At 52.8% G+C, this 27,632-nt stretch overlaps 1 protein-coding gene across 4 annotated transcripts in view; it reads left to right on the top strand.

Annotated features, from left to right (window-relative positions):
- Positions 1-27,632, top strand: part of WHRN (whirlin) — an 89,899-nt gene that overhangs the window by 50,107 nt on the left and 12,160 nt on the right. For 2 of the 4 annotated variants that reach the window (XM_066367332.1, XM_066367333.1), the window contains exons 4-8: positions 10,362-10,564; positions 11,592-11,628; positions 13,121-13,333; positions 14,976-15,185; positions 18,499-18,531. In XM_066367332.1, the coding sequence (XP_066223429.1) occupies positions 10,362-10,564; positions 11,592-11,628; positions 13,121-13,333; positions 14,976-15,185; positions 18,499-18,531 (696 nt within the window). The remainder of the gene's footprint in view (positions 1-10,361; positions 10,565-11,591; positions 11,629-13,120; positions 13,334-14,975; positions 15,186-18,498; positions 18,532-27,632) is intronic. The other 2 variants (XM_066367334.1, XM_066367336.1) reach the window with 1 other exon arrangement.

The following is a 27,632-nucleotide window of genomic DNA, read 5'->3' on the forward strand; positions in this document are numbered from 1 at the left end:
GAACCCTGGCAGCCGGATCTCTGTACCGTCTCCGTATCTGCCTTTCGCAGAGTGTCCTCTCGTTGGAATCACACAGCGCAGCCTGTGCAGACTGGCGCCTCGCACCTTGCAATGTGCTCGTAAGGCGTCCCCCACGCAGCTTCATTTTTCACATGATCTTTTAATATCAGCTTATTTAATAAAAGCTTATTGGTGTTTTTATTCAGATAATATTAAATTTCCAACTGAGACAGAACTGACATATGAATGTTACTGAATCCTTTCCAAGAACAGGATGTTTTTTCTGTTTTGTTTTGTTTTCTATTTGTTGAGTCTATTTGGAGTGTTTACAGTTTTTATCACATAGGTGCTGCACATTTCTTAAGCTTATTACCATCTCTTCTATTGCCCCTTCCATCACGTCTTCTGACTGGTCACTGTTTGTATATATGAAGGCTATGGGCTTGAGCCTGAGAATGCTGATTCGTGCAGGTGTCTGGAGCAGGTGGCAGTTTCGCCCCACTGGACCAAAAGGCCTTAGGCCAGCGGTTCTCAACCTGTGGGTCGCGACCCTGGCGGGGGTCGAACGACCAAAACACAGGGGTCGCCTAAAGCCATCGGAAAATACATATTTATTATACAATACATTTTTAAATAAAATATGTATTTCCGATGGCTTTATATTTTCTGATGGCTTTAGGTGACCCCTCTGTTTTGGTCGTTCGACCCCCGCAGGGGTCACTACCCACAGGTTGAGAACCGCTGCCTTAGGCCACGACATCTCTCCTCTACCCTTCACCCCTGTTTTCTTTCTTCCAAAGTGAGAGGCTGGGTAAATGTGCACCATTTTCCAGAGCATAATTCCAGCCGAAACAAAATTGTGGTTTGTGTTTTTACCTCTCTGCCTTCCATTTGACTGAAAAAACCCTGGATGTTCTTTTTCCTGCCGCAGTGCTTAGAGCTGGGCTGCAGCTGCCCTGATCCCCACACGCTCTGGCCTTATCTAACTAAGCCTTTACCTCAGTGGAAAATGTCTCCTGCCTGTCTGCAGAAATGGAAGGGGCAAGGGGACAAGCTTGCTCGTGTGTGTGCCTGCTCGTTGTCCATTTAACCGTTTATTCACTTGTCCACTGAATCTATCAGGTATTTCTGGGATACCTGCCTTGTGCCATGCAAGGAGGAGGCAGCACCAGGCCCTGAACTTAATGTTTGCAGCCCAGCATGAGCTCATGCCACAATGAGGACTGCGGGGTGAGCTTTAGGGTGCTCTGGGGTAGGGACCAGGAATACCTTGGAGGGGGTGGTCAGAGAAGACTTCTTAGAACAGGGGTCGGGAACCAATTTTTGGCTGAGAAAGCCATGAACGCCACATATTTTAAAATGTAATTCCGTGAGAGCCATACAACAACCCGTGTACATTACACATTATCCAATAAAAATTTAGTGTTGTCCCAGAGGACAGCTGTGATTGGCTCCAGCCACCCACAACCATGAACATGAGCAGTAGGAAATGAATGGATTGTAATACATGAGAATGTTTTATATTTTTAACGTTATTATTATTTTTTTTAAAGATTTGTCTGCGAGCCAGATGCAGCCATCAAAAGAGCCACATCTGTCTTGCGAGCCATAGGTTCCCGACCCTTCTTAGAGGAAGTGTCATTTGAGCTGAGATTTGAAGGCTGGACAGGGGTTATCAGGGTAAGGAATGGAAGGAAAAATCTTTTGGCAGAGCTACAGCATATACAAAGACCCTGAGGTTAGAAAGGGCTCCATCTGTTCACAGAACTGAGAGATGACAAGTGTGGACAGATTGGAAAAAGCTGGGGAGAGGAGTATGAGATGGATTAGCATGGTAAGTCCCCTCTTAGGTGAGGTAAAGAGCTTAGACATCAGTGGGGAGTTTTAGGAAGGTATGACAAGATCAGATTTGTAGCCAAATCAATCAAATTGATCCCTTTGCTATGTAGGGAAGGGAATTAGAGCTCGCGAGAAACAGAACCATTAGGAAGGATGGATGGATGGATGGATGGATGGATGGATGGATGGATGGATGGGTGGATGGATGGATGGATAGATAGAAAGAAGAAATGTATTAAAGTAGTTGATTCATGTGATTATGAAGACGGAGAAATCCTATAAGTTGGAGAACCATCCGCCATCTACAAGTTGGAGAACCAGCTAAGCTGGTGGTATAATTCAGTCCCTGCCTGAAAGCCTGAGAACCAGGGAGTCCGTTATGAAAGTCCACGTCCAGAGGCCCCCAAATCAGTGGCCAGTGGTGTAAATCTTGGTCAGAGTCCTAAGGCCTGAGAACCAGGTATGCTGGCTTGCCCAGGGGCTGATGAAGAGGGATGTCTTAGCTCCATCAGAGAGAGGGACTTCTCCCTGCCTCGGCCTTTTGTTCACTTCAGGCCCTCCCCAGTGGATTAGATGGTGCCCACCCACCTGAGCGAGGGCAACCTTCTTTATTCGGTCTGCCAATCCAAAGGCTAACCTCTTCCAGAGACCCCTCAGAAATACATCCACAACCAAGGGTTTCCAGTTACCTGGGCATCCCTGAGCCCCATCAAGTTGACACATAAAATTACCCATCAGAGCAGGGTGTTAGAGGGTGCTGAGGGTACAAGCAAGGGGGCCATGACGGTGGTCCAGGTAAGAGGCCATGGTGGCTGGGGTCAGGGTGGATTCGTGGAGGGGGAGGGAAGTGAACAGATTAGAGAGCCTTTGGAAAGGCAGGTAAAATTCGGTGGGCTTTGAGGCTGTGCGCAGCAGATGTGGGAGCTGGGGTCTTGGACACTGAGATCAGGAGCCCTGGAGGGACACGTGGAGAAGGAGTGGGAGGGGGTCAGGGCTTCCGTCTGAGGCACCAGCTCGGAATGGCGGCAGCCGGTCTCGTGTGGCTATCAAAGTGGAGCCAGTGCGACAGCAGGAAGGGGTTTTTCATTTTATTTCACTTTAATTCATTTAAATTCAAATGGCAGTGATGCTGCTTCGGACAGCACAGATGTAGAATATTTCTGTTTCTGCAGGAAGTGAAGTTCTTTTGACAGAGCTGCTGTAGAGTGACTTGGAAACATCTGATGGGGCACTTATAAGTCTGGGCTCTGAAGAGCAGTGGGGCTGGATTCAAATCCTACCCTGCTGCTTGCTCGCTGGGTGCCCTTGAGCAAGTGACTTTACCTCTCTGAGCTTCTCTACCCTCACCTATAAAACAGGACACCACCCCAAGCCTTGTGTGGTGCTTGTTAAGTTTAAAGCTAAATTGTATGGGGTAGCTGCCGCTGTGAGGAACTCAGGGGCATGGATAGCGGCCCCTCCTCCTGGGTCTGACCTTGGTGATTGCTCTGGTGTGTTTACTTGGAAGCCGACTCTCCTGTGGGAAGGACTCAGCAAGGGCGTCTCTGCTCTGGCTCTCACCTTGACTCACCCTTGAGCAAGCCTTTCCCCCTTTCTGGGCCTCAGCGTTTCCATCAGTGGCGTGGGGGTCGGAGCAGGCCTTCACTGAGGGCTGAATAGAGAGTTAGCCAGTACTGATGACGGGTGTGCTGGCATCAGAAGGACCCAGAAGGCAGCAGGAGTCATAGTGGAAGTCACATACTTTGGCTTTGCCATTTCCATCCATGGCTTTCTGATGGGGTTCTGCCAGGTGAGGGCACTAAAGCAGAGAGGGCTGTATGAAGGACTCCCCAGACCCTGCCCTCACCCCTAGGCTTGCTCTGGGAACCTTCTTAGCTTTTACCTTAATCCTTTAAAAAAAAATGGACAAGGTTTATTAACTTCCTGAACTGTTGGGAAACACTAACATCTCATTAAAACTGCATTGCTCACTTTACCCCTACTCCCCCAAAAAGTCCTTAAAGATATGGAAAACTATTAAAGATTTATAATTTTAATAAAACTCATTAATAGAATTTGAATTTCCAGTGTGCTAAGTTTGCAGTCAGCGTGGTCCTGATTTGAAGCCACAAGTTCATTTCAGTCAAGCCGTGGGGGGGGGGGGGGGAGGTGGTGAGGACGGCCCTGACCCAGCCTGCCAGCCCTGCTGTGCGCCCTGAGAGGACAGGTTCCTGTCACCCCAGTGAGCACGCGGTCGGCGTTGTCAGCAGGTTTCTCCCCAGTACCTCTGGCCATCCTGCCGCAAGTTCTTTGGCTCATTGATTTCCAGTTCCCTCCACCAGGCCTGAGCAGAGCACCTACTGTGTGCACGGCAGGGAGCCAGAAGCTGAGAGGTCATGTAAGAGATGGAGAAAGGGTTGGCTGGTGTGTCTTAAAGGAAAGGTTGATACTGGTCCGAGCAGGGGCTTTGCAGGATGGCAGAATGAAGACCAAATCCAGTGCTTGTCACTTCACCACCCACCTCTGTTTCCTCATCTGTAAAATGGGGGTAACAGCACGTGCCTCATGGCTGTGGTCAACTTGTGTGGGTCTGCTGACGCAGAAGGCACGGCCCAGGGAGAAGGTGGGTGGAAAGGTTGGGCAGTGGCTCTGAGAGACTCAGCAGGCAGAATCACAAGGTTTGTTTGGTGAGTGATTGAGGGGTTGCTTCAAGGGGGTAAGTATCCTAGATACTGTTTTACCTGTGTACATTTAATGAATATTCATTGAATAACCACTATGTGCCAGACCCAGTGGAGAGTTTATTAACTCATTTAATCCTGAGACCTATAAGGTAGGCAGTGATGCTATTCCCTTTCCCCTGAGAAGGAAACTGAGGCACAGAGAGGTTAAGGAAATTACCCAGGGTCACAAGATAAGTGGCAGAGTCTGGGTTTAGTTAGACCCAGAGGGCAGACTCTTGGGTCTGTGCTCACAACCACACACCAGATGGCCTTTCACTGAGTCTGCGTAACAGTTGGTGGTCCCATGCCCACGTTTTGGAGGAAAGAAGACTTAGAGTGATAGAGAAAATTATTTTCCCTGGGTCTCGGGCAGTAAGAGGGTGCCCTTCACTGAGCAGGCTCACTCCTAAGCCTGCTGAGCCGTTGCTGCTGCTCCAAGGGCCTCCTCCGTGCTCCCAGAGGGAGTGAATTCCTGCTTCTTGCAGTTGGCTCATTTCAGGGGAAATCAGTGTCCTGTCCTTGTTGGAGTTGGAGTCCCTGCGTGCTCTCCTCAGAGCATCCCAACTCTGAGGCTGTCACTCGATGGGCTGTGGATGATGGAGGGCTCCTTCTTCTGCCTTGAGATGAAGGGCATTCCCGTGGCCCGCCCTCCGCTCCTCCACCGCTGGTGATAAATAGGGTGCCGTGATGACAAATAAAATAAAGCCACCTTTATCCATTTATCCTTCAGTGACCTCCCCATTGGCACCCCGATGGCAGGCTGAGCAATATTGGCCACTCGATCACTCTCTGCACCTGTCTCTCCTTTCTCCACGGGGTTGTGTCCCGATGAGTTCACGGCCGTGTGGGTGTTTTCTTGGCTAATTCGCCTGCGGGTCTGGGTGTTGGCCCCAGCACTTCCCTGTGCTTTCTGGGCCTTGGTCTCCCTATCTGCAGGCCTGGTGGTCGCAGCATCTTTGCCTCTTTACTTTTTGCCTTGTTGACCCATGTCACCTACTGCAAGCTGGATTTGGTGGGTAAGAAAAAGTAGCATTTCAATGAATGAACGCATAGAACTTTTTGTTTTTTAAGCGGGAAAGAGCCAGATCAGTAGCTTTAAGCATGCCATGTCCAAGTTCATCACCCAAACCACAGGAAAAGGGGGACGTGAATGCAAGTGAGACTGGAGAGTTGGGCGGGTGATCTCTCCTGTCCCCCACCAGTTCCTGAACGCCTCCCGCACACACTGGGGTGAGGGTGCACGGGCTGGTAGGAAGGGTGTGGAAAGCTGGGCTCAGATGCTGGCTCGTTATTCACTTCCCGTGGGACCAGTGACCTGGAGCAAATCAGTTGACATCTCAATCTGTCCCCTCCATTTGGAAGGGAAGCGAAGGAAAGGCTATTGAAAGCCTCTCCTACGGTGTCAGGCTCTGTGCCAAATGATCCCATTTGTTCTCGCAGCCACCAAAAATTGTAGGTAGTGTCATACCCACTTTACAGATGGGAACATCGAGACTCCGACTACACTTGAGAGCTATGAAGGACCACACAGCTACTATGTTTAGCTGCCTGGTTTCAGAACTAGGGGAGTCTTTCCGTTGCACCATAAGGATGGGACTTCATAGGCCACTGGCCCCACAGGGGCTGCTGTGACCAGCAGGGAGGTACTGGATTTACTTGAACCTGGTGTGTGAACTCTACAAGACAGTGAGCTTGCAGACACCCATTCCGACATGGCTCCTGGAGCACGGGAAGCTTTCCAAGCAGTAGAGTGTATGAGAGACAACAGGACACGGAGAAATGGGAGCATCTCAGACCTACCCAGATGCCACAGAGGACTGCATGGGGACCCCCAGGCCTGCCCCGTCTAGAACTTCAGTTTTAAAACAGGCCCTGGAGGAAGAAGAAAGAAAGGAAAGGATTGCAAAGAGATGGGGAAGATGGGCTCACGTACCCTCCATTCAGCTGGGGTTTCTCGAGTGTGACTCCTTTTTCGCACCTGTTTCCCAGGAGCGTCACACATGACCCCCACCCCGCCCTTCACAAATCCATATTTTATTTTATTTTATTTATTTTTATTTTTTTCATTTTTCCAAAGCTGGAAAGGAGGGGCAGTCAGACAGACTCCTGCATGCACCCGACCAGGATCCACCCGGCATGCCCACCAGGGGGCGATGCTTTGCCCCTCTGGGGCGTCGCTCTGTTGTGTCCAGAGCCATTCTAGCGCCTGAGGCAGAGGCCACAGAGCTATCCCCAGCGCCCAGGCCATCTTTGCTCCAATGGAGCCTCACTGCGGGAGGGGAAGAGAGAGACAGAGAGGAAGGAGAGGGGGAGGGGTGGAGAAGCAAATGGGAGCCTCTCCTGTGTGCCCTGGCTGGGAATCGAACCCGGGACTCCTGCACGCCAGGCTGACGCTCTACCACTGAGCCAACCGGCCAGGGCCACAAATCCATATTTATTAACAGGCATGAGAGGGAAATATGACTAGCACAGCAAACCTGTGGTTTCTCAGATGTTAATACTTAGGAGAAGGCAGAAGTAAGTGTGCTGGGCATTCTGAATGTTTGGTAACTGAAGTTTGGTAACCATAGCACGAAATCAGCCCCCACTCCAAGAGAGTATTCGCCTGCAGTTACTGACACCCCCACCCCAAGGTTGCTAGATTTAGCTAATAAAAATACAGGACACCCGTTGAAATTTGAGCTCCAGATAAACAACAAATACTTCTCTTAAGTGTTCACACATCCCGTGCAGTGTTTGGGGCACTTCCACTCCCCGTTGTGGAGGGCCGGGTAAGATGCCTATGGAACTGAGTTGTCCTCCCCTCGGTTGGGCCCCCCTTCCCGGGCCCCCCTTCCCTGGGCCCCCCTTCCCTGAGCCCCCCTTCCCGGGCCCCCCTTCCCTGGGCCCCCCTTCCCTGGGCCCCCCTTCCCTGAGCCCCCCTTCCCGGGCCCCCCTTCCCGGGGCCCCCCTTCCCTGGGCCCCCCTTCCCTGAGCCCCCCTTCCCGGGCCCCCCTTCCCTGGGCCCCCCCCTTCCCTGGGCCCCCCTTCCCTGGGCCCGGACCTGTAGGGAGAGGCTTGTGCACAAAAGGCTGCTTGCCCATAGCCCGTCTCTGAGGCTGCTTCCTTTAATTAAACTCTGGTGTGAAATCACATACATGGGGGGAGGTTAAAATTGATTCCTTTTGCTTCTCAAAAGCCGAAGCTATCGAGAGGAATACTTAACGAAGGCAGAGCACTTCAGTCAGTGGGAAGTGCAACCTGGGCTCCAGCTGCAGGAGCAGAGCGGCTGGACAAAGGGGAGAGGCGGAGCCTCTGCTGCCCAGGAGGGAGGGAAAGCGAGGAATGCAAGTGGGCCCAGCAGGGAGAAGTTGCCCTCCCCTCTCCACAATCTCCTTCAGTGCAGCTCTGCTCCTTGGCATCCGAGGAAGACAATGGAGGGAGGCTGGGAAGGGCTTTTTGCCAAGGCAAGGTGAGAAGTGGCAAAATCCAAACCATGCATCAGCACTTACGAGCACTTGCTGTGTGCCAGGCTCTTTCCAAGGAGCCCAACGGGGGTGACGGGGGTGCTGCCTAAATTCTCAGGGAGCCGAGCTGGGGGTTCTCAACTAGGGAGCTCCATGAGGCAGAAAGAGAGAGAATTGTGATATGGCTGGTGGCAGGGGAAACAGATGCCGATGACTGTAGAAAATTGAAGGACAGTCCTGGGCTAGCAACCCCTTTTATACCCAAGGAAACTGAGGCACAAAAGCTATTGGGGGATTCGCTTGAGCTCACACGGCATGGAAGTGACCCTGTCAGGATTTGAACCCCGGTCTGATGGTGTTTGAAACCCTTAACCATAATGCTTTGCTGCCTCCTGGATTGTGACGGGTCATTGGAGGTTTTTAAGAGAGAAGGGATATCATGAAAGCAGAAAGTTGAGGAAAAATGAACCCAGTACGAGGTCTGAGGCCAGTTTGGATGTAAATGCCTGGAGGAGGGGTGCTGGCTCAGGAACCCAGGTGTGGAAAAGGGGACCCATGTTAGGGACCAGAGGACGGAGGAAGGAGAAGATTGGGTGGGACTTCCCGAAGGATCTACTCAGGGGAATAAAGGCAGTTGATGAGAAGGATGGGTTTCAGATCAGGGTGCTATGGGCAGGGCTGGGAGAGCCGGCAGGTCAGTGGCTTTGGACATGCCGGATTTGAAGAGATGCCACACATCCCCAGGCAGAGGTCCTGACAGCAGCCCAGGAGGAGAAAGCCCAAGGCTTTTGGGCCAGCCTGACCTAGCTGTGCATCCTCACTGTCCTCTGCTAGTTCTGTGACCAGTTTCCTTAACCTCCCTGAGCCCCCGTTTTCTCGCTGGCATGATGGAGAGCAATCATACCTACTCTTCAGGATGTTGTGGGTATGAAATGAGGAAAAATATGTAAAAGGATGGAGAAGGTGCCTGGTGCACAGTCAGCCTCTGGTAAATAGCGGTTTGAAATGCGGGGCTCTAGGCTGGTGTAATGTGCCGGTCCCCCACGGGCTGCGGCAGAAATGGTCCCAGAGCTAGGAATGGAGGGGAATGGGCATCTGACTTTTCATTCACTTGATGAATTTTTATTGAATTCCCAGCTGTGTGCTGGGCCCAATGAATGATAGCACAAAACAGCCCGTGCCCGACGACGAAGCAGGAGCGGGTCTGTCTTGCTCACACTGAACCCCAGCCCAGAGCCTGGCAGCTCCTAGGCGTGCAGTAAGTGTCGCTGAGTGGGGTCGTGGAGGCAGAGGTGCGCTGGGCCTGCTCTGTGCACGTCAGTGCTGGTGCAGGGCGGACACGGGAAGCCTGGCTCTGTGACCCCTCTGTCCTGGAGACTCTGCAACTACAGGAGAGGTGTTAAAGAAAGACAGGAAACTGGGGACCAGGCTTTGGGGTCTCAGCTTCATCGTCACATCTTCTTTTCTCCTCTTTTTTCTCCCAAACTCCCCTTTGGCTCACCTTTCCTAAATCTTGCTTTGAGAAATGCTGAAATTCCCCACTAAGGGTTGATGATGAGCCACCAGCAGGCAGGGCAGCCGGGGGAGAAGGAGAAGCAGCCGTGACTAACGAGCCCTCTGAGGCTGCCCTCCAAGGCCACGGCGGGAGTGACCCTGGGCAGCCCCCTCCTGGCCTTGGGCCACAGTCCCGCCATCAGGGACAGGAAGAGAGGCGCCCGACCCTCCGAGTCTCAACGAGCCACAAGCCCTCCCCTGAGCCCACCCCACACCATAGCGTCTTCTCTTCAACCCTTACTACGTCTGTCACCTATTTATTTTGGGAGAGGCTAGGTTTTTATTTCCATTTTTTAATCCTTTCATTTTTTAAATGTTTTTTATATAACAAAATAAAACATCCTGCTTGTTGTACGCCAAGTAATACATTATTGCTTTGACGGGAGGCTGGTTTTCTCATGTACTGCTTGTTGTTTTGAGTAAATTAGAACGTTATTTATGTCTGAAGGCACACTTGCGAGGAAGAGCTCAAGAAGGGGAACCGTCGAAGGCAATAACGGAAGTAGCCTCCCGTCATTCGCCTTGTTCCCCCACCCTGGCCTCTGCGATGGCTTTTGTTTTCTGGAGAAGGGACCCTTGGGAAGCTGGCTGTGGATCCACCCCTCAAACCATTGCTAGTTCAAGAAGAGGTGGCCTTTTTTAGTGACAGGAGCACGGGCTCAGGATCGGGGTGGGAAGGTTGTCTCTGCCATTGACTTGCCGAGTATCCCTCAGGCATCCGCATAACCTCTCTGAGCCTCAGTGACCTCCGCAGGCCGGCCAGGACGAGAATCGGGATGAGGGCCCTGACGTCCTGCAAACAGCGCTGTGGTCTTGGCAGGTTGGGGACCAGATTCTGGAGGTGAATGGGCGGAGCTTTCTCAACATCCTGCATGACGAGGCGGTCAAGCTGCTCAAGTCGTCGCAGCACCTCATCCTGACGGTGAAGGACGTCGGGAGGCTGCCCCACGCCCGTACGACCGTGGACGAGACCAAGTGGATTGCCAGTTCCCGGATTGGGGACACCGCCACGAACTCAGCAGGGTCAGATCACACAGCTTACTCAGAGCCTCAGGACCCCAGGGCCATTTCTGAAAATCAGTGATGTCCCTTGCCCATTCCTTCACCCCGTCCTGACCCGTAAAGATTGCATCAGTTCTCAGAGCCTGGGTCCCGACACCAGGGTCCCTTCCACCTGTGCGTGACCCTGGGCACATCCCTTCTCCCCTCCTGGCCCCAGTGGCCCATGGAAAGCTGAACAGCATGATCCAGGGCTCTTGTCCTTTATTTGCCTCTGGCAAGTCACTTAACTGACTTTGGGGCCTTAGTGGCTTCGTTGGGAGAGTGAGTCATAAACCCTGCCCCCACCCCAGATAATGAGACTCTCATGAGTTACCTAGGAGAAAGGGTCTTGGAAGTCTCAAAATGAGAAGCAGTTGCCAGGTGGCTGGTAGGTGCTAATACTGTAATGTGTCACCTGTGGGTTTCCATCAGATGTCTCAGACTGGGGGTGCCCCTCCAAGGCCCAGTATACCCCGGGCAGCTCTCGTTTCCTTCTCTCTCTTCCTTCTCACTTGTGCAGTATTATACATTTTTAAAATTAGTTGCCAACATTTGGAAGAAATCCCAGCTTTCCCATTTAAAATGAAAATGGGATTTCTGGCTGCTGCTTAAAAATCAAGCATCCTCGCAGCTTGGGCCCACATTTGTTCCGTGAAGGTGAGCTTCACCTGAGAGTTGCATCTCCAGCTCACCCCATACCCCGCCTTGGGCTGCCCTGATGCCAGGCCGCGGGTCAGTGGCCCCTTTATTCTCTCCTCTCCTGGCATCACCAGCCTAATCCTATAGGGTTGGAAACTACTCAGGAATGCGCCTTGCCTGACTTTAGAAATACTGTCCACAGGGGTTGACAGGGAGGCCAGGAGCCACCCATCTGCCCAGGGGTTCATGTTCTCTTAAGTAGCTTCAGCGAGTGGAGGCCACGGTTCTCTCAAAGCTTTACTCATCCCTCTGCATACTGCCCCTACCCTTGCTCAGATGTGCGGCTGAACATACTTTTCTCTCTTGATAGGTTTCCTGGGGACCTCGCCACAGAAGGGACAGACAAGGTAGGGTGCTCTCCATTCGCAGGCATCCTTGGCTCCTTAGCTCTTGTGGGGGGAGTCTGGAGCTGGTATGTGTGCGAGCAACTCACATACATGATCTCATTCATTTGGGCAGCCCGCTGACTGTGTGTCTGTCCATCTTTCATTACACACGTGTCTGTGAGTGCCACCAGGTTCTGGGCACCACCTCTGACACCTTCCCAGACAGCGGGGTTAACAGCAATGAACAGAAGAGATCATGTCCCTGCCCTCATGGAGGTCACCCACAGTGAAGGAGACCCACATAGAAACAAAACAAACAAAACAACACATATCTAATCTCAGAGGACGTTCCCTGCCATCAAGACGAGGTGCCAGGCGTTACGAGAGAAGAACGGATGAGACGCCTAATTTAGATGGAGCAAAGGCCATCGGAAGTAGTGACGTGATATCTGGGCTGTGAACTGAATACTAGGAAGAAGTCATCGAGAGTGAAGCCCGGTGCAGGAGCAGGAGGGGGCTGATCTCGTCAGAGGGTGCAGCCTGTGCCAGAGCCCTGTGGCCGGCGGGGGGCGTGGCTGGTTGGGAGAAGGGAGAATCTGAGGGGGTACAGGGAGCAAGGGGCAGTCGGGACCAGGATGACAACCGGTGGCTGGCCGGATTGCGCAGGGCCTTGTGGGCCACGTAAGAGGTTTGGCTTCTCCACTAAAATGATGAGATGCTGCCGAAGGGGCTAAGCAGGGAGCAGAACGAGGAGCTGTGTGTTTTTACAAGATGATTTCAGCAGCTGCGTGTAGTGGCATAGAGAGGCAGAGGGAGACCGGAGGGCATCTCAGACACAGCTGACGGTGTAGAGACTCTGGTGGAAGAAGGTGGAGGACGCATGTGCCAGTCTAAGCTCTGTTTTGGAAATAAAGTTACTACAATCCCCAGTTTACTGAGGGAGATACTGAAACCTAGAGCAGCCATTTTCCAACCGGTGTGCCACGACACCCTGGGTGTGCCGTAAGAATTTTTTAAACATGCAGTAGCTGACTATATAGTCAGAGGCACTGACCTCTTTGCCCTTAGATTGTCAAATAAAACAATAACAGCCAACACAATAGCTGTCCAGTGTGAATGAATCAACATTAAACCTATTTTTTGTGAGATTGGCAAAAAAGTATATTTTTTGGCATGCTACAAAATTTTAGTAATTAGTTTGTGTGCCACGGGAGGAAAAAGGTTGAAAATCGCTGACCTAGAGAATAAAATGGGAACCCTAATAATATTGCCCTCCTCTGAATGGCCCCGAGGATGTGATAAGGTAACATGTAAAAATGCCACGCAAACCATTAGCAGCCTCAACTGCAGGAGAACACGCACACAGAGCGCAGGGGAGCGTGTCCTGCAGGCTTGTCGGGCGGTGCCGGCACCACCGAGGGACCGAAGGCCTCCCTCGGCAGGGTGGTCGCCGGCCCGGCCTGGCCCCCGGCTCCCAGGTGACACTGAGCAGCTCTGGCTTCCTGTCTTTCAGCTGGGATTCTACAAGGGGCCGGCCGGCTCCCAGGTGACACTGAGCAGCCTGGGGAACCAGACGCGCGTGCTGCTGGAGGAGCAGGCGCGGCACCTGCTGAGCGAGCAGGAGCGGGCCACCATGGCCTACTACCTGGAGGAGTATCGCGCCGGCAGTGTCTCCGTGGAGGCCCTCGTCATGGCCCTGTTTGAGCTTCTCAACACCCATGCCAAGGTGACCTGCCACCCCTCCTTGGGCGAGGGACAGGCTGGCAGGGAGCCAGTGGGATCTGGCTGCAGTTCTCAAGGGCTCTGTATCCCTCCCTGCCACCCTCTGTCCTTCACTCCTTTACTAAGAAACCACAAGGAATCAGGCCAAACTGAACCCTGAGCAGAGACCGGTGACCAACACAGCCCCCTTCCCCGGGGAGACAGTCCCCTGTGATCGGGTTACTCACTGACACAGTGGCTTTTCATGCTAAGTGCACATTTAGAATCGTCTGGATTGCTCTTAAAAAGCGATGCCTGGCCTGACCTGTGGTGGCGCAGTGGATAAAGTGTCGACCTGGAAATGCTGAGGTTGCCGATTCGAAACCCTGGGCTTGCCTGGTCAAGGCACATATGGGAGTTGATGCTCCCAGCTCCTCCACTCCTTCTCTCTCTCTGTCTCTCCTCTCTCTCTCTCTCTCTCTCTCTCTCTCTCTCTCTGTCTCTCCCTCTCCTCTCTAAAAATGAATAAATTAAATAAATAAATAAATAAATAAATAAAAATTAAAAAAAAAAAAAGCGATGCCTGGGCCCAGAGGCGGATTAAGGTCGGTTGAGACCTCGAACACAGAAGAAAATGTTGGGTCCCTTAAAAAAAAGAGGGAGCCTGACCAGGCGGTGGCACAGTGGATAGAGCATCGGACTGGGATGCCGAGGACCCAGGTTCGAGACCCTGAGGTCACCAGCTTGAGCATGGGCTCATCTGGTTTGAGCAAAGCTCACCAGCTTGGACCCAAGGTTGCTGGCTTGAGCAAGGGGTTACTCGGTCTGCTGTAGCCCCCCGGTCAAGGCACATATGAGAAAGCAATCAATGAACAACTAAAGTGTCACAATGAAAAACTAATGATTGATGCTTCTCATCTCTCTCCGTTCCTGTCTGTCTGTCCCTGTCTATCCCTCTCTCTGACTCTCTCTGTCTCTGTAAAAAAAAAAAAAAAAAGAGGGAAAAATACATGTTAACCATATTTTTAAATAAATAAAAAATATTATGTACTGTTAATGTTAAAATTACACACATGAAACCAAACTTGGTGTCATCAGAAAAAAGTATAAAGTTGGGGTTTTGCAGGGCCCTTCAGAAGTCGGGGCCCAGGGCACGTGCCCTGTGCACCTGCTGTTAAATCTGCCTCTGCCTGGGCCCCACCCTGGCTGGTTAACCCTGCACATCTGGGGGTGGGTGTAGGCCCCCGGCAGTTTTTACAAGCCCCCAGTGACTGCTGAGCTGCTGGCTTTGAGAACCTTGCTCTAAGCAAGTCTGAGATTCTGGAGGAGGAGTGATGGAATCCACTAGGCTGGATACATTTGGGGAGTACTCACAGAGGAAATGCAATTTGGAGAGAAATGGGGGGGCAGGGGACGGCCGAGGCTTCCCGTGGGTTTAGGAGATCACAGTCATGCAGGCCGAGGTGCCAGGGAGGAGTCAGATGATGCTGGTCCAGCATCCAGGGCAAGGAGTTTGGACTTTTTCCCAAGGGCAGTGGGGAGCCACTGATGTTTAAGGAGGGGAGGCCAGCGGTCAAGTTTGCATGCAGATAATTTGTGGTAGCAGGTGGCCAGTCCGCGCATTGGTGGGGCTCCCTACTGAGTGCCCCACTTGTCCCTGCCTCCAGTTCTCACTCCTCTCTGAGGTGAGAGGCACCATTTCTCCCCAAGATCTGAACCGCTTTGATCACCTGGTGTTGAGGCAGGAGATCGAATCGATGAAGGCGCGGCAGCCCCCTGGCCCCGGGACCGGTGACACTTACTCCATGGTCTCCTACAGCGACACAGCCTCGTCCACAGGCAGCCACGGCACCTCCACCACCGTCAGCTCGGCCAGGGTGAGTGTCCCTACCCCGTCCCTAGTGCAGCGGCCAGCAGGGAAAAGGCAGTCGGACCTCTGTATCAGTGAATTTCACGTCCACAGATTCAACCAACATGGACTGAAAATAATTTTGATGGGGGGAAACCCTAGAAAGTTCCCAAAAGCAAATCTCTAATCTGCTGTGCACCGAGCACTACACGGAATTCATGTGAACGGAGTGATGTGTAAGGCGTACCCTACTGTAGTCTATATGCAAATACAGATTATGGACAAACACTATACCGTTTCGTATCATATAAAGGACTTGAGCGTCCAAGGATTTTGGTGTCCATGTGGATACTGAGGGGCAGCTGTACTGGCTTTGGAGTGAAACCCATCTGGGTTCAGATCCTAGCACACTACTTTCCAGCTCCATGCCCGCCTTTCTGAGCCTCCGTTTTTTCACCTGTAAAACCTCATCGTGGTCGAGTGCCCGCCACATACCAGGCGTGGGCTCTAGAGGAAAACAGGTGTGGCCCCGGCTCCTGGGGCTCACAGTCTGGGGGGTTGGGCTGGGGAGAAAGTAAAAGTCACAGGTACTGAGACAAATGGGAAAAATAATGACAACCTGCGGGAGGTTCCCCTGAGAACCTGATCAGTGCCTTCATAGCAGAGTCCTGGTGACTTGGGTCTTCTCTGAGACACGTCCTCTTTTCATGAAGCCCAGACTCAGCCTGGTTTTCTCCTGCACTCTCTGGCCCCCACCCCCAAGGCATCTGGTCCATCTCAGGGCATAGTTCTGCTCCCAGGATGCTCGGAGGCAAATTAATCCCAGGAGGTCTTGCAAGAAAGGGGCTGTGGAAATGCCTTGCTATCCACCATGGGAAAAACCCAGTTTTTACCGTCCATGTTGGAGGGGGGAGAGCCAGGTGGGAGGTCAGGAGATGTGGCTGGGCTCCATACTCTCCTTTCTGTGTGGATTATTCCTCACCACTCTCCATAGAAAAGGAGGGGATGGTCGAGTTTCCCAAGCACTGTTGCTCCCATACCCCGAATCGGGAGCTCTAACAGGTGGAGTCCCAGTTAGACTTGGGACAGCTAGTTGTCCTGTTGGAGGAGCAGGAGCTCTGAGGGTGGCAGTGATGTCCAGGGTTGCAGGCACAGGGTGGTTAGTGAGCACAGAGGAGCTTGCCCCCACCAGGAGACAGCCCTGCAGTGGGCATACCTCTCCTTTGCAGAGCCTAGCCCACCGCCAGGAGACAGCCCTGCAGTGGGCATACCTCTCCTTTGCAGAGCCTAGCCCCCCACCAGGAAACAGCCTGCAGTGGGCATACCTCTCCTTTGCAGAGCCTAGCCCACCGCCAGGAAACAGCCTGCAGTGGGCATACCTCTCCTTTGCAGAGCCTAGCCCACCGCCAGGAGACAGTCCTGCAGTGGGCATACCTCTCCTTTGCAGAGCCTAGCCCACCACCAGGAGACAGCCCTGCAGTGGGCATACCTCTCCTTTGCAGAGCCTAGCTCCCAACACGGCTTCTTTGTTTCTTTAGCTCTGGGGATCTGAGTTTCTGGGGGAACTTCTACCCCTCTGCCTCCGATCCATACCATTGAGTCACCTTTATTCCCAGGAGTCCCTGTCGCTTCTGGAGGTGACCCGGGAAGCTGCTGTGCATTCCTGTAGGCTCTGGGGGTGTCTGCAGGGGAGGCGATGCCACACTTTTATGAGCAGGTCACTTCTGGGGCAGGGAAGAGGTTGTCCCCACCTTGGGCTGCATGTTTGGTTCTGTGCACATTCTCTGATGTCCCTTGGTGATGTCCATATTGAGCTTCAGGAGCCATGAGTCACTGCTCTGAAACCCGAGGTGGGGGTGCGGGGATTGCAGGCTCTATTTCTGGGATGGTTCTTTTAGAATTGGAGGTCAGAGATCCAGTGGGCAGGATGGGATGTGTTCTAGCCTTGGAGGTGGGAGATTCAGGTTTAACCCCGGCTTCTGTGGGCCTCAGTTTCCCATGGGTAACATGACCCACGGGTTTTGCTGGCTCTGGCCACAGCAGTCCGAGGCCTTGAGGACAGGTTAGACTGCAGGACTAGGAGTCTAGGTGACTATTATGCCTGGGAAGGGCTCTGGGCAGGGGTCCCAGCCCCAGTTTAGCATTGGTCTGCAATGACCTTGTCTCAGCCCAGGGGTCTCTTTCATCCCTGAGACGTGCTGTCCCTGGCCAGTCTAGGCCACAGGTGTGGCAGCTGACCCTACCCTGCCAAAGAGACCCTGTAGTCTGGGGCACGTGGGGAAGGCAGACTTCAGAAAGGCCATGGATGAGTCTGAGCGGGAGTTTGGGGGACTGATGGAAGGGATCCCCAAGCTTAGGTGTGAATAGCTGTGGGAGTCTGTGGCCCACCAGAGAGCACATGCATGTCACATGAGACTAACTTAGACCGGGGTGAGCTCTCAGAGGTGGATTCGATGAGAAGGTTTCACAGGCAGGAGAGGCAGTGTGGAAAGGTCACATTCTCCCTTAGTGCCTCGGTTTCCCCTCTTGCATTGGGGCAGTGGTGCTGTTCCCCCCAGCTGGTTGGGAGATTAACTGATGAGCACCTCCCCACTAGTGCCAGCATCCCTGAGATGCTGCCTGCAGCCGAGGGCAGGGGAGGCCTCTGTTCTTTCTGTCCTGTCCCAGCCTGGCTGGGAGAACTGCCCTGAGGATTTGCACGGAGGGCCTTGCAGACACTTGGAGGCTTCTGGAAAGCGCTGGGCTGAGGACCTGCTATGCCCCCTTCAGTCTTCATCCTGCTGCAGGTGCCCTTCACGTGGACAGCCAGGGCTCCCCTTCTCAGACTCGGGTCTTTTCTGATCAAGTCTTCTGAGCAGGGTCCTCCTTCTGCAGCCTCTGCCTGTCATTAGCAGCAGATGTGACCTGGGGCAAGTCACTTCCCTTCTCGAGCCTTAGGTTTTTCATCTGTCAGATAGGAATAATGACCCCAGCTTCACCTGCTGGAAAGTCCCAGGGTTGCCCCAAGGTGAATGACCACCTCCTGAAGGCCCTTCTCAAAGACAAGTGTCACTTCTGCAGAGCAGTGAGGACCCCTGGTCCCCTTCAAGGAGGCAGTTGGAATGAAGCAGTGTTAGTTGTAGTGCAGGGCCCTTTCTTGCCCATCCCTCCATCGCCTCTGCCCGGAGGAGTCAAAGTAAAGAGAAAAGAGAACCGTGTTTATTATGCCTCTGCGTGTGTATGTGTGAGCATGCGCGTGTGCATGCACGCATGTGTTTGGAGGGTTTTGCTGTGCCCACCCCATCCCTAATATTTATTTGATGTATTTTTCTTTTTGCCTTTTGCCCACCCTTTCTCCCCAGGAGCGGCTGCTGTGGCTTATAGACCTGATGGAGGTACCGTCCGTTTGGCCGGGTGGGGCTTTGGGAGTCCCTTAGTTGGGGCAGGGGTCGGGGCTGTGGCCCTTCCCGCCTGCCACCCCCTCACATCTGCACTCAGCCTCAGGGGACCCAGAGTTTTCGGTGCTCGTTTTCTCTCCCCAGGTTTTCTCATTCTCTGGAGTGAGAATGCCCTTTGTTCAAATCCCAGCTCCGCCACTTCCTTGCTGTGTGACCTAGGGTGTGGTTTCTCTCTGAGCAGGTGGTTTAGGGTCTGTACAATGAGGTCTCTCTCTGAGCAGGTTGTTTAGGGTCTGTACAATGAGGTTTCTCTCTGAACAGGTTTAGGGTCTGTACAATGAGGTTTCTCTCTGAGCAGGTGGTTTAGGGTCTGTACAATGAGGTTTCTCTCTGAACAGGTTTAGGGTCTGTACAATGAGGTCTCTCTCTGAGCAGGTGGTTTAGGGTCTGTACAATGTGGTTTCTCTCTGAGCAGGTTGTTTAGGGTCTGTACAATGAGGTTTCTCTCTGAGCAGGTTGTTTAGGGTCTGTACAATGAGGTGTCTCTCTGAGCAGGTTGTTTAGGGTCTGTACAATGAGGTTTCTCTCTGAACAGGTTTAGGGTCTGTACAATGAGGGTTCTCTCTGAGCAGGTGGTTTAGGGTCTGTACAATGAGGTTTCTCTCTGAGCAGGTTTAGGGTCTGTACAATGAGGTTTCTCTCTGAGCAGGTGGTTTAGGGTCTGTACAATGAGGTTTCTCTCTGAGCAGGTTGTTTAGGGTCTGTACAATGAGGTGTCTCTCTGAGCAGGTTGTTTAGGGTCTGTACAATGAGGTTTCTCTCTGAGCAGGTTGTTTAGGGTCTGTACAATGAGGTGTCTCTCTGAGCAGGTTGTTTAGGGTCTGTACAATGAGGTTTCTCTCCGAGCAGGTTGTTTAGGGTCTGTACAATGAGGTCTGTACAATGAGGTCTGTACAATGAGGTTTCTCTCTGAGCAGGTGGTTTAGGGTCTGTACAATGAGGTTTCTCTCTGAGCAGGTGGTTTAGGGTCTGTACAATGAGGTCTCTCTCTGAGCAGGTTGTTTAGGGTCTGTACAATGAGGTTTCTCTCTGAGCAGGTTGTTTAGGGTCTGTACAATGAGGTCTCTCTCTGAGCAGGTGGTTTAGGGTCTGTACAATGAGGTTTCTCTCTGAGCAGGTGGTTTAGGGTCTGTACAATGAGGTTTCTCTCTGAGCAGGTGGTTTAGGGTCTGTACAATGAGGTCTCTCTCTGAGCAGGTGGTTTAGGGTCTGTACAATGAGGTGTCTCTCTGAGCAGGTTGTTTAGGGTCTGTACAATGAGGTCTCTCTCTGAGCAGGTGGTTTAGGGTCTGTACAATGAGGTTTCTCTCTGAACAGGTTTAGGGTCTGTACAATGAGGTTTCTCTCTGAGCAGGTTGTTTAGGGTCTGTACAATGAGGTTTCTCTCTGAACAGGTTTAGGGTCTGTACAATGAGGTGTCTCTCTGAGCAGGTGGTTTAGGGTCTGTACAATGTGGTTTCTCTCTGAGCAGGTTGTTTAGGGTCTGTACAATGAGGTTTCTCTCTGAGCAGGTTGTTTAGGGTCTGTACAATGAGGTTTCTCTCTGAGCAGGTTTAGGGTCTGTACAATGAGGTTTCTCTCTGAGCAGGTGGTTTAGGGTCTGTACAATGAGGTTTCTCTCTGAGCAGGTTGTTTAGGGTCTGTACAATGAGGTGTCTCTCTGAGCAGGTTGTTTAGGGTCTGTACAATGAGGTCTGTACAATGAGGTCTGTACAATGAGGTTTCTCTCCGAGCAGGTTGTTTAGGGTCTGTACAATGAGGTCTGTACAATGAGGTCTGTACAATGAGGTGTCTCTCTGAGCAGGTGGTTTAGGGTCTGTACAATGAGGTTTCTCTCTGAGCAGGTGGTTTAGGGTCTGTACAATGAGGTCTCTCTCTGAGCAGGTGGTTTAGGGTCTGTACAATGAGGTCTCTCTCTGAGCAGGTTGTTTAGGGTCTGTACAATGAGGTCTCTCTCTGAGCAGGTTGTTTAGGGTCTGTACAATGAGGTCTCTCTCTGAGCAGGTTGTTTAGGGTCTGTACAATGAGGTTTCTCTCTGAGCAGGTGGTTTAGGGTCTGTACAATGAGGTTTCTCTCTGAACAGGTTTAGGGTCTGTACAATGAGGTCTCTCTCTGAGCAGGTGGTTTAGGGTCTGTACAATGTGGTTTCTCTCTGAGCAGGTTGTTTAGGGTCTGTACAATGAGGTTTCTCTCTGAGCAGGTTGTTTAGGGTCTGTACAATGAGGTTTCTCTCTGAGCAGGTTTAGGGTCTGTACAATGAGGTTTCTCTCTGAGCAGGTGGTTTAGGGTCTGTACAATGAGGTGTCTCTCTGAGCAGGTTTAGGGTCTGTACAATGAGGGTTCTCTCTGAGCAGGTGGTTTAGGGTCTGTACAATGAGGTTTCTCTCTGAGCAGGTGGTTTAGGGTCTGTACAATGAGGTCTCTCTCTGAGCAGGTGGTTTAGGGTCTGTACAATGAGGTGTCTCTCTGAGCAGGTTGTTTAGGGTCTGTACAATGAGGTCTCTCTCTGAGCAGGTGGTTTAGGGTCTGTACAATGAGGTCTCTCTCAGCAGGTTGTTTAGGGTCTGTACAATGAGGTTTCTCTCTGAGCAGGTGGTTTAGGGTCTGTACAATGAGGTTTCTCTCTGAGCAGGTGGTTTAGGGTCTGTACAATGAGGTCTCTCTCTGAGCAGGTGGTTTAGGGTCTGTACAATGAGGTGTCTCTCTGAGCAGGTGGTTTAGGGTCTGTACAATGAGGTCTCTCTCTGAGCAGGTGGTTTAGGGTCTGTACAATGAGGTGTCTCTCTGAGCAGGTGGTTTAGGGTCTGTACAATGAGGTGTCTCTCTGAGCAGATGGTTTAGGGTCTGTACAATGAGGTCTGTACAATGAGGTCTGTACAATGAGGTCTGTACAGTGAGGACGGCCATCTCTATGTGTGCAGCTGTTCAGAGGCCCCTCGGCCTTTCATACGTCAGACGCTCTGTCTGTCTGGATCAGGGGTCGGGAACCTTTTTGGCTGAGAGAGTGACGAATGCCACATATTTTAAAATGTAATTCCGGGCCTGACCTGTGGTGGCGCAGTGGATAAGGCGTCGACCTGAGGTTGCCGGTTTGAAACCCTGGGCTTGCCTGGTCAAGGCACATATGGGAGTTGATGCTTCCTGCTCCTCCCCCCTTCTGTCTCTCTCTCTCCCCCCTCTCTATAATGAATAAATAAAATCTTTAAAAAAAAATTTAAAATGTAATTCCGTGAGAGCCATACAACGACCCATGTACCTTACGCATTATCCAATAAAAATTTGGTGTTGTCCCGGAGGACAGCTGTGATTGGCTCCAGCCACCCGCAACCATGAACATGAGCGGTAGGAAATGAATGGATTGTAATACATGAGAATGTTTTATATTTTTAACGTTATTATTTTTTTTATTAAAGATTTGTCTGCGAGCCAGATGCAGCCATCAAAAGAGCCACATCTGGCTCGCGAGCCATAGGTTCCCAACCCCCGGTCTGGATGTTCTCCTTCCCACTTTACACAGTCTGGCCATCTCCTGTGTGTGCTTTGGCTCTCAGCTCACATGCCACCTCTTCTCAGTAGACTTCCCTGATTGTCTCAAGGAGAGTGACACTTGGTCATGACTTCCCAGGGTCAGCTGCCACACCTGTGGCCTAGACTGGCCAGGGACAGCACGTCCCAGGGATGAAAGAGACCCCTGGGCTGGGACAAAGTCATAGCAGACCAATGCTAAACGGGCTGGGACCCCTGCCCAGAGCCCTTCCCAGGCATAATCGTCACCTAAACTTCCCTTTGTCATGGCTCTTGTCTCATTGTATTCTAATAATCTGCTACCCACTTTGACCACGGGCTGCTTGAAGGCAGCGACTGGGTCTGGAGCCACCACTGAATCCTGGTGCTCAGCACAGAGCTGGCCCATAACTGGGGCTTTTCTTAATAAAAAAAATAGTATTTGGCATTCGTCAGGAGTTCATGGCACAGGGATAACGCTTTCCAATCGTATCTTCTCTGACTCTCCCAAGTAACGAGGAGTGGCAAGTACTACTATGAGCTCCGTTTCACAGAGAAGAAAACTGAAGCTCAGAGAGGAGAAGCGACTTGCTCAAGGTTGCACAGCCATGGGTGGTGGAGTCAGGATCCGCCCCAGGCCTGCTGGCCTCTGAGCGGCTGCTGGTGACCCTTGCTGTCTGGTGGTGATACCTCCCTGAAGGAGCCCACCAGCTGCTTGTTACCATTATCTGTCTGTCTGTTGGTCTATCTCTCCTCTGTCCCTTCCTCTCTTTCTCCTGTTCTGTTGAAGTGCTGAGTGCTTGCTGTGTGCTGTGTACAGTTCTGGGTGCTGGAATCCAGTAGTGACAGCAAAGAAATCCTTTCTATTACGGAATTTAGGGTCGTGCCAGGATGTAAGCGAGAGAAATAACTGAAATGCTCAGTGTAAACGTGCTAAAGAGAAAAATACGGCAGGAAGGGGACTTGGGGAGGGGCGGGGGGGAGGTCAGGAAGTGACCCCTGAGCATTGATGGGGAAGAGGTGGGGGAGATAACCATGCCCTCCACGCTGCGGAACAGCACTTCAAACAGAGGGAACAGCAAGTGCTCCCTGGGACAGCAGCAAGCTGAGTGTCTGAGCGAAGTCCAGGGGGCTGTGAGGCTGGAGCAGGGTAAGTGCAGGGAAGGACAGCGGCAGATCGGGCGCTGAGGACTCTGACTTTGACCTTGACTCTGAGTGAGATGGGAGCTGTTGCCAAGTTAGAGCCAGGCTGACATGGTCTGACTCACTTTGAACAAGATGCCTCTGACTGTTGAGAATAGATGAAAGTGAGTTTGTAGCAAGGACAGCTTCAGTCTCAGGCAGGGTCTGAGGAGGTTGTGCGGCCTGAGCTGCTAAGAGATGTGATGATGAGCTCTGCAGGCACCAGCTCTTCCGGCTGCCTGGTTAGTCTTGGCCTTGGAGTCTCCTGGCAACCCCCTCCTTGACACACAGCAGGGCTCAGACTGGACACCTCGTACTGCCTGTGTGTGGAGCCACAGGACAGGAACGCCTTCTGCGGGAAGTTCGTCCTGCAGGAGTACAGGGCTCAGGCCCCATCCTGGGCATCGGCAGCCCCACAGCCTCCCTCTGCTCTGTCCAGGGAAGCCCTTCCACACTGTCGGCCTCAGTCTCCCCATCTATATAACCACAGCAGGACCCGCCCCTGCCCCGCCCAGGCTCCTCTAAGTCAGATTCCTCCCTCTGTAGAGAGATGCTGGGAAATACTTGAGGGGAGACACAGAAAGGAATGGCAGCTCTATATCCCCACTGGTTCTCTGTGCATTCGGACAAGGGCTGCAGCATCAGTCCAGAAAATAATATGTATTCAACACTAAGTAAGTGCTGGGCTCTGGTCTGCAACTACACCATGTATTAGTGAGCTTTGGCTGCAGTGATGCTGAGTAACAAACAACCCCACAGTCTGGATGGATGGCACCGTAAAACATTTCTTTCTCGTGGCTAAAATCCCTGACCTCATGGAGCTCACGTGCTTTTTATACCTACATTAAAACACCTGTCACAGTGCTTCAACCTTCTTGAGTCTGTCTCCCCACATAAGCAGAAAGAGGTGATGGTAGGGTGTGGGCAGGGACCACATCTTTCTCCTGTCTGTGTCCCCAGTGTCAGCCCCGGGCCCCGGAAATGTGGAGCAGAAACTGAAATGAAACTACACTCCTGGCCACACAGGATTCTCTTCTAGTGTTCCAGCCTTCTAAACGTTTGCCTCCCTTGTCATAGGAAAATGTCATCTGCCTGGCACTCAGACGGGCAGGGTGGCAGGCGGCTGGCTGTCAGTGACCCAGATGCCCCAGATGGTTGCCCCAAATGGAGCCAGTTTCCATTTTACCCGAATCCCCGGGTCACGCTGCATGCTGGCCAGCTGGGTCAGGCGCGGCTTCCTGCAGCTGTTTTTCCTCAAACCAGACTCAGCCGAGCAAAGGACTCTGATGCAGCCCTCCCCATTGACAAGTTGTGCTTATTTCCCAGTTGTCTAATAGAGAGTCAGCCCTGGGAATTTCTTGCTGCCTCCAAACTATCATTCTCCTCCCATAAAAGAAGTCATCCATGCCCTGGCCAGATAGCTCAGTTGGTTGGAGCATCATCCTGAAGTGCAGAGGTTACGGGTTCAATCCCTGGTCCGGGCACATATGGGAACAGCTTGATGTTTCTGTCTCTCTCTCTCCCTTCCTCTCTCATTAAAATCAATCAATAATACTGTAATTAAAAAGTCATCCAGTAGAGCTGAGCGCAAAGAAGGAAGGCTTGCCCAAACCATTCTTGAATTCCTCCTCTCGTGCAAGCAGGCCCATGGCAGAAGGCCTTCAGAGCATGTGATCTGGAGTCCCACACATGACTTTCCTGACCAGTAGCTGTGTCACCTCGGGTGGGTGACCTAAGCTTTTGCAGCCTCAGTTTCTGCATCTGTATACTGGACTGATAAGACCAGCTATCTGTGGGTTGTCCTGAAGATTCAGAGAGATCAAGAGTGGACTTGCAGGTGTGGAGTCCGCAGAAATCCATTCTAAAAGCTGGCAAAGGGCATTCAGAGGAAAAAGGGTTATAGAGCTCAAGGCCAGGTGTACCCACAGAGCAGATGTCATTGAGGTGAAGCTGGCAGCTAGGGTTTGCCCCAGGCTTAACCACAGCCTGTTTTCACCTGGATTTGAGCGGTTTTATGTTCCAAGCTTCCCATGTGTGCCTGGACAGGGCTCCCTGGGCCTGCCTAAGGATGGGGGGGTGGTTAGGGTCCCTGCCTCTTAGGGTCTTACTGTCCTTCCCTTCCCCCTGCAGGAAGATGAGAAGGGGGTGCTGGGGTGGCCGTCAGCCTTTACCTGCATCAACCCCTCCCTGATGCCCGCATGCCCCACTCCTCATCTAGGCCAACAGGAGAGCGGAGGACTCAGGCCTGTCTCAGAAACCCGTGGGGAGCAGAAGGAACTCATCTATTCACTCACTCATTCACTCAACAAGCTTTCGTGTGCGCCTCCTGCATGCCAGACTCTGAGCCGGGCACTGGCAGCCGTGAGCTCAAGAGACAACGGCACCTGCCCTCCTGACAGCCCAGCAAGGCCGTTCGGGGAGGCAGCCTCTATTCGAATCATCTACAGAATTCACATTCTGATAAGTGGGTTGAAAGGTGCGGTGAAAGCATGGGATCAGGGCCCTGACCAACTCAGGGCGTTTGGGGAGAGACGTCTGAGCTGACGTCTGAGGTGGTTGTCATCAACGAGATAGCGCAGGGGGCTGGGGGAGGGCCCTGAACTGTGGGACTCATGGATACTCAGAGGAGCCACAGGAGGCTGGCAGGGCCGGAGTGCCTGGGCTGAGGGGAGAGGGGTGCGGGTCAGCAGCAGGAGGTGTCGGGGACTTGGCTTTCATGTTAAAACCATGGAGGGTTGTCAGTAAGGAAGTGACGTCATCCTGTTTGCATCTTTTAAGATACCTCTTCAGTGTGTGGAGAGAGCTCAGAGGGGCGGCTGAATGAGGGTGACCCTGTCTAGGTGTGCAGGTACATTGTCGGGTGCCGTCTCGGTGTGCAAGTAGGTTGTCGGGTGCCGTCTGGGTGTGCAGGTACATTGTCAGGTGCCGTCTGGGTGTGCAGGTAGGCTGTCGGGCGCCGTCTGGGTGTGCAGATAGGCTGTCGGGCGCCGTCTGGGTGTGCAGGTAGGCTGTCGGGTGCCGTCTGGGTGTGCAGGTAGGCTGTCGGGCGCCGTCTGGGTGTGCAGGTAGGCTGTCGGGCGCCGTCTGGGTGTGCAGGTAGGCTGTCGGGCGCCGTCTGGGTGTGCAGGTAGGCTGTCGGGCGCCGTCTGGGTGTGCAGGTAGGCTGTCGGGCGCCGTCTGGGTGTGCAGGTAGGCTGTCGGGCGCCGTCTGGGTGTGCAGGTAGGCTGTCGGGCGCCGTCTGGGTGTGCAGGTAGGCTGTCGGGCGCCGTCTGGGTGTGCAGGTAGGCTGTCGGGCGCCGTCTGGGTGTGCAGGTAGGCTGTCGGGCGCCGTCTGGGTGTGCAGGTAGGCTGTCGGGCGCCGTCTGGGTGTGCAGGTAGGCTGTCGGGCGCCGTCTGGGTGTGCAGGTAGGCTGTCGGGCGCCGTCTGGGTGTGCAGGTAGGTTGTCGGGCGCCATCTGGGTGTGCAGGTAGGTTGTCGGGTGCCATCTTGGTGTCGTCTGCGTGTGCAGGTAGGTTGTCTGGCGCCATCTGGGTGTGCAGGTAGGTTGTCGGGTACCGTCTTGGTGTGCAGGTAGGTTGTCGGGTGCCGTCTGGGTGTGCAGGTACGTTGTCAGTTGCCGTCTGGGTGTGCAGGTAGGTTGTCGGGCGTTGTCTCAGTGTGCAGGTAGGTTGTCGGGTGCCGTCTGGGTGTGCAGGTAGGTTGTCGGGCGCCATCTGCGTGTGCAGGTAGGTTGTCGGGTGCCGTCTGGGTGTGCAGGTAGGTTGTCGGGTGCCATCTGGGTGTGCAGGTATGCTGTCACGTGTGGTCGAGGAATGCAGGTACGTCGTCAGGTAGATGAGCTCTGTAGCTCCATCCCAGAAAGCTGTTGAGTGCCCGGATGACGGCACAGCAAGGCTGGAGTTTGCTTTTCCCCTTGGGGAGAACACCCCATAGAGTATAGACGTTGGTGACCACGGGGTGGCTACAGCGTTGCGTCAGCCCGATGTCTGAAATAAGGAACATTCCTCCCCATCAGTCCTTTTCAGAGTGCGTCCCTGGATGGGCACTTGGGGGTGCTGGAAGCTGTCTGCACCAAACAGAACCAAACCCACGGGGCCAGGGCCTGTTGAAACGTGGGCTGGCCCTGCTTCTCTGGGGGACCCCGTTCCCCAGCTAGCCAATGGCAGTCGAACTAAGCATTGATTTAGGATGGACGTTCTTCACCTTTTCTGTGCCATGGACCCCTCTGGCAGGCTGGCGAAGGCCTGTAACCGTCTTCTCAGAATAACAGTTTTAAATGTTGAACAATAAAACACGTACCTGGGATTGCAAAGAAAAACAAATCTTAAGAAAATGTCCTGCTCAAAATG

The sequence above is a fragment of the Saccopteryx leptura genome, chromosome 2 (assembly GCF_036850995.1).
Source record: "Saccopteryx leptura isolate mSacLep1 chromosome 2, mSacLep1_pri_phased_curated, whole genome shotgun sequence".
Taxonomy (NCBI): Eukaryota; Metazoa; Chordata; class Mammalia; order Chiroptera; family Emballonuridae; genus Saccopteryx; species Saccopteryx leptura.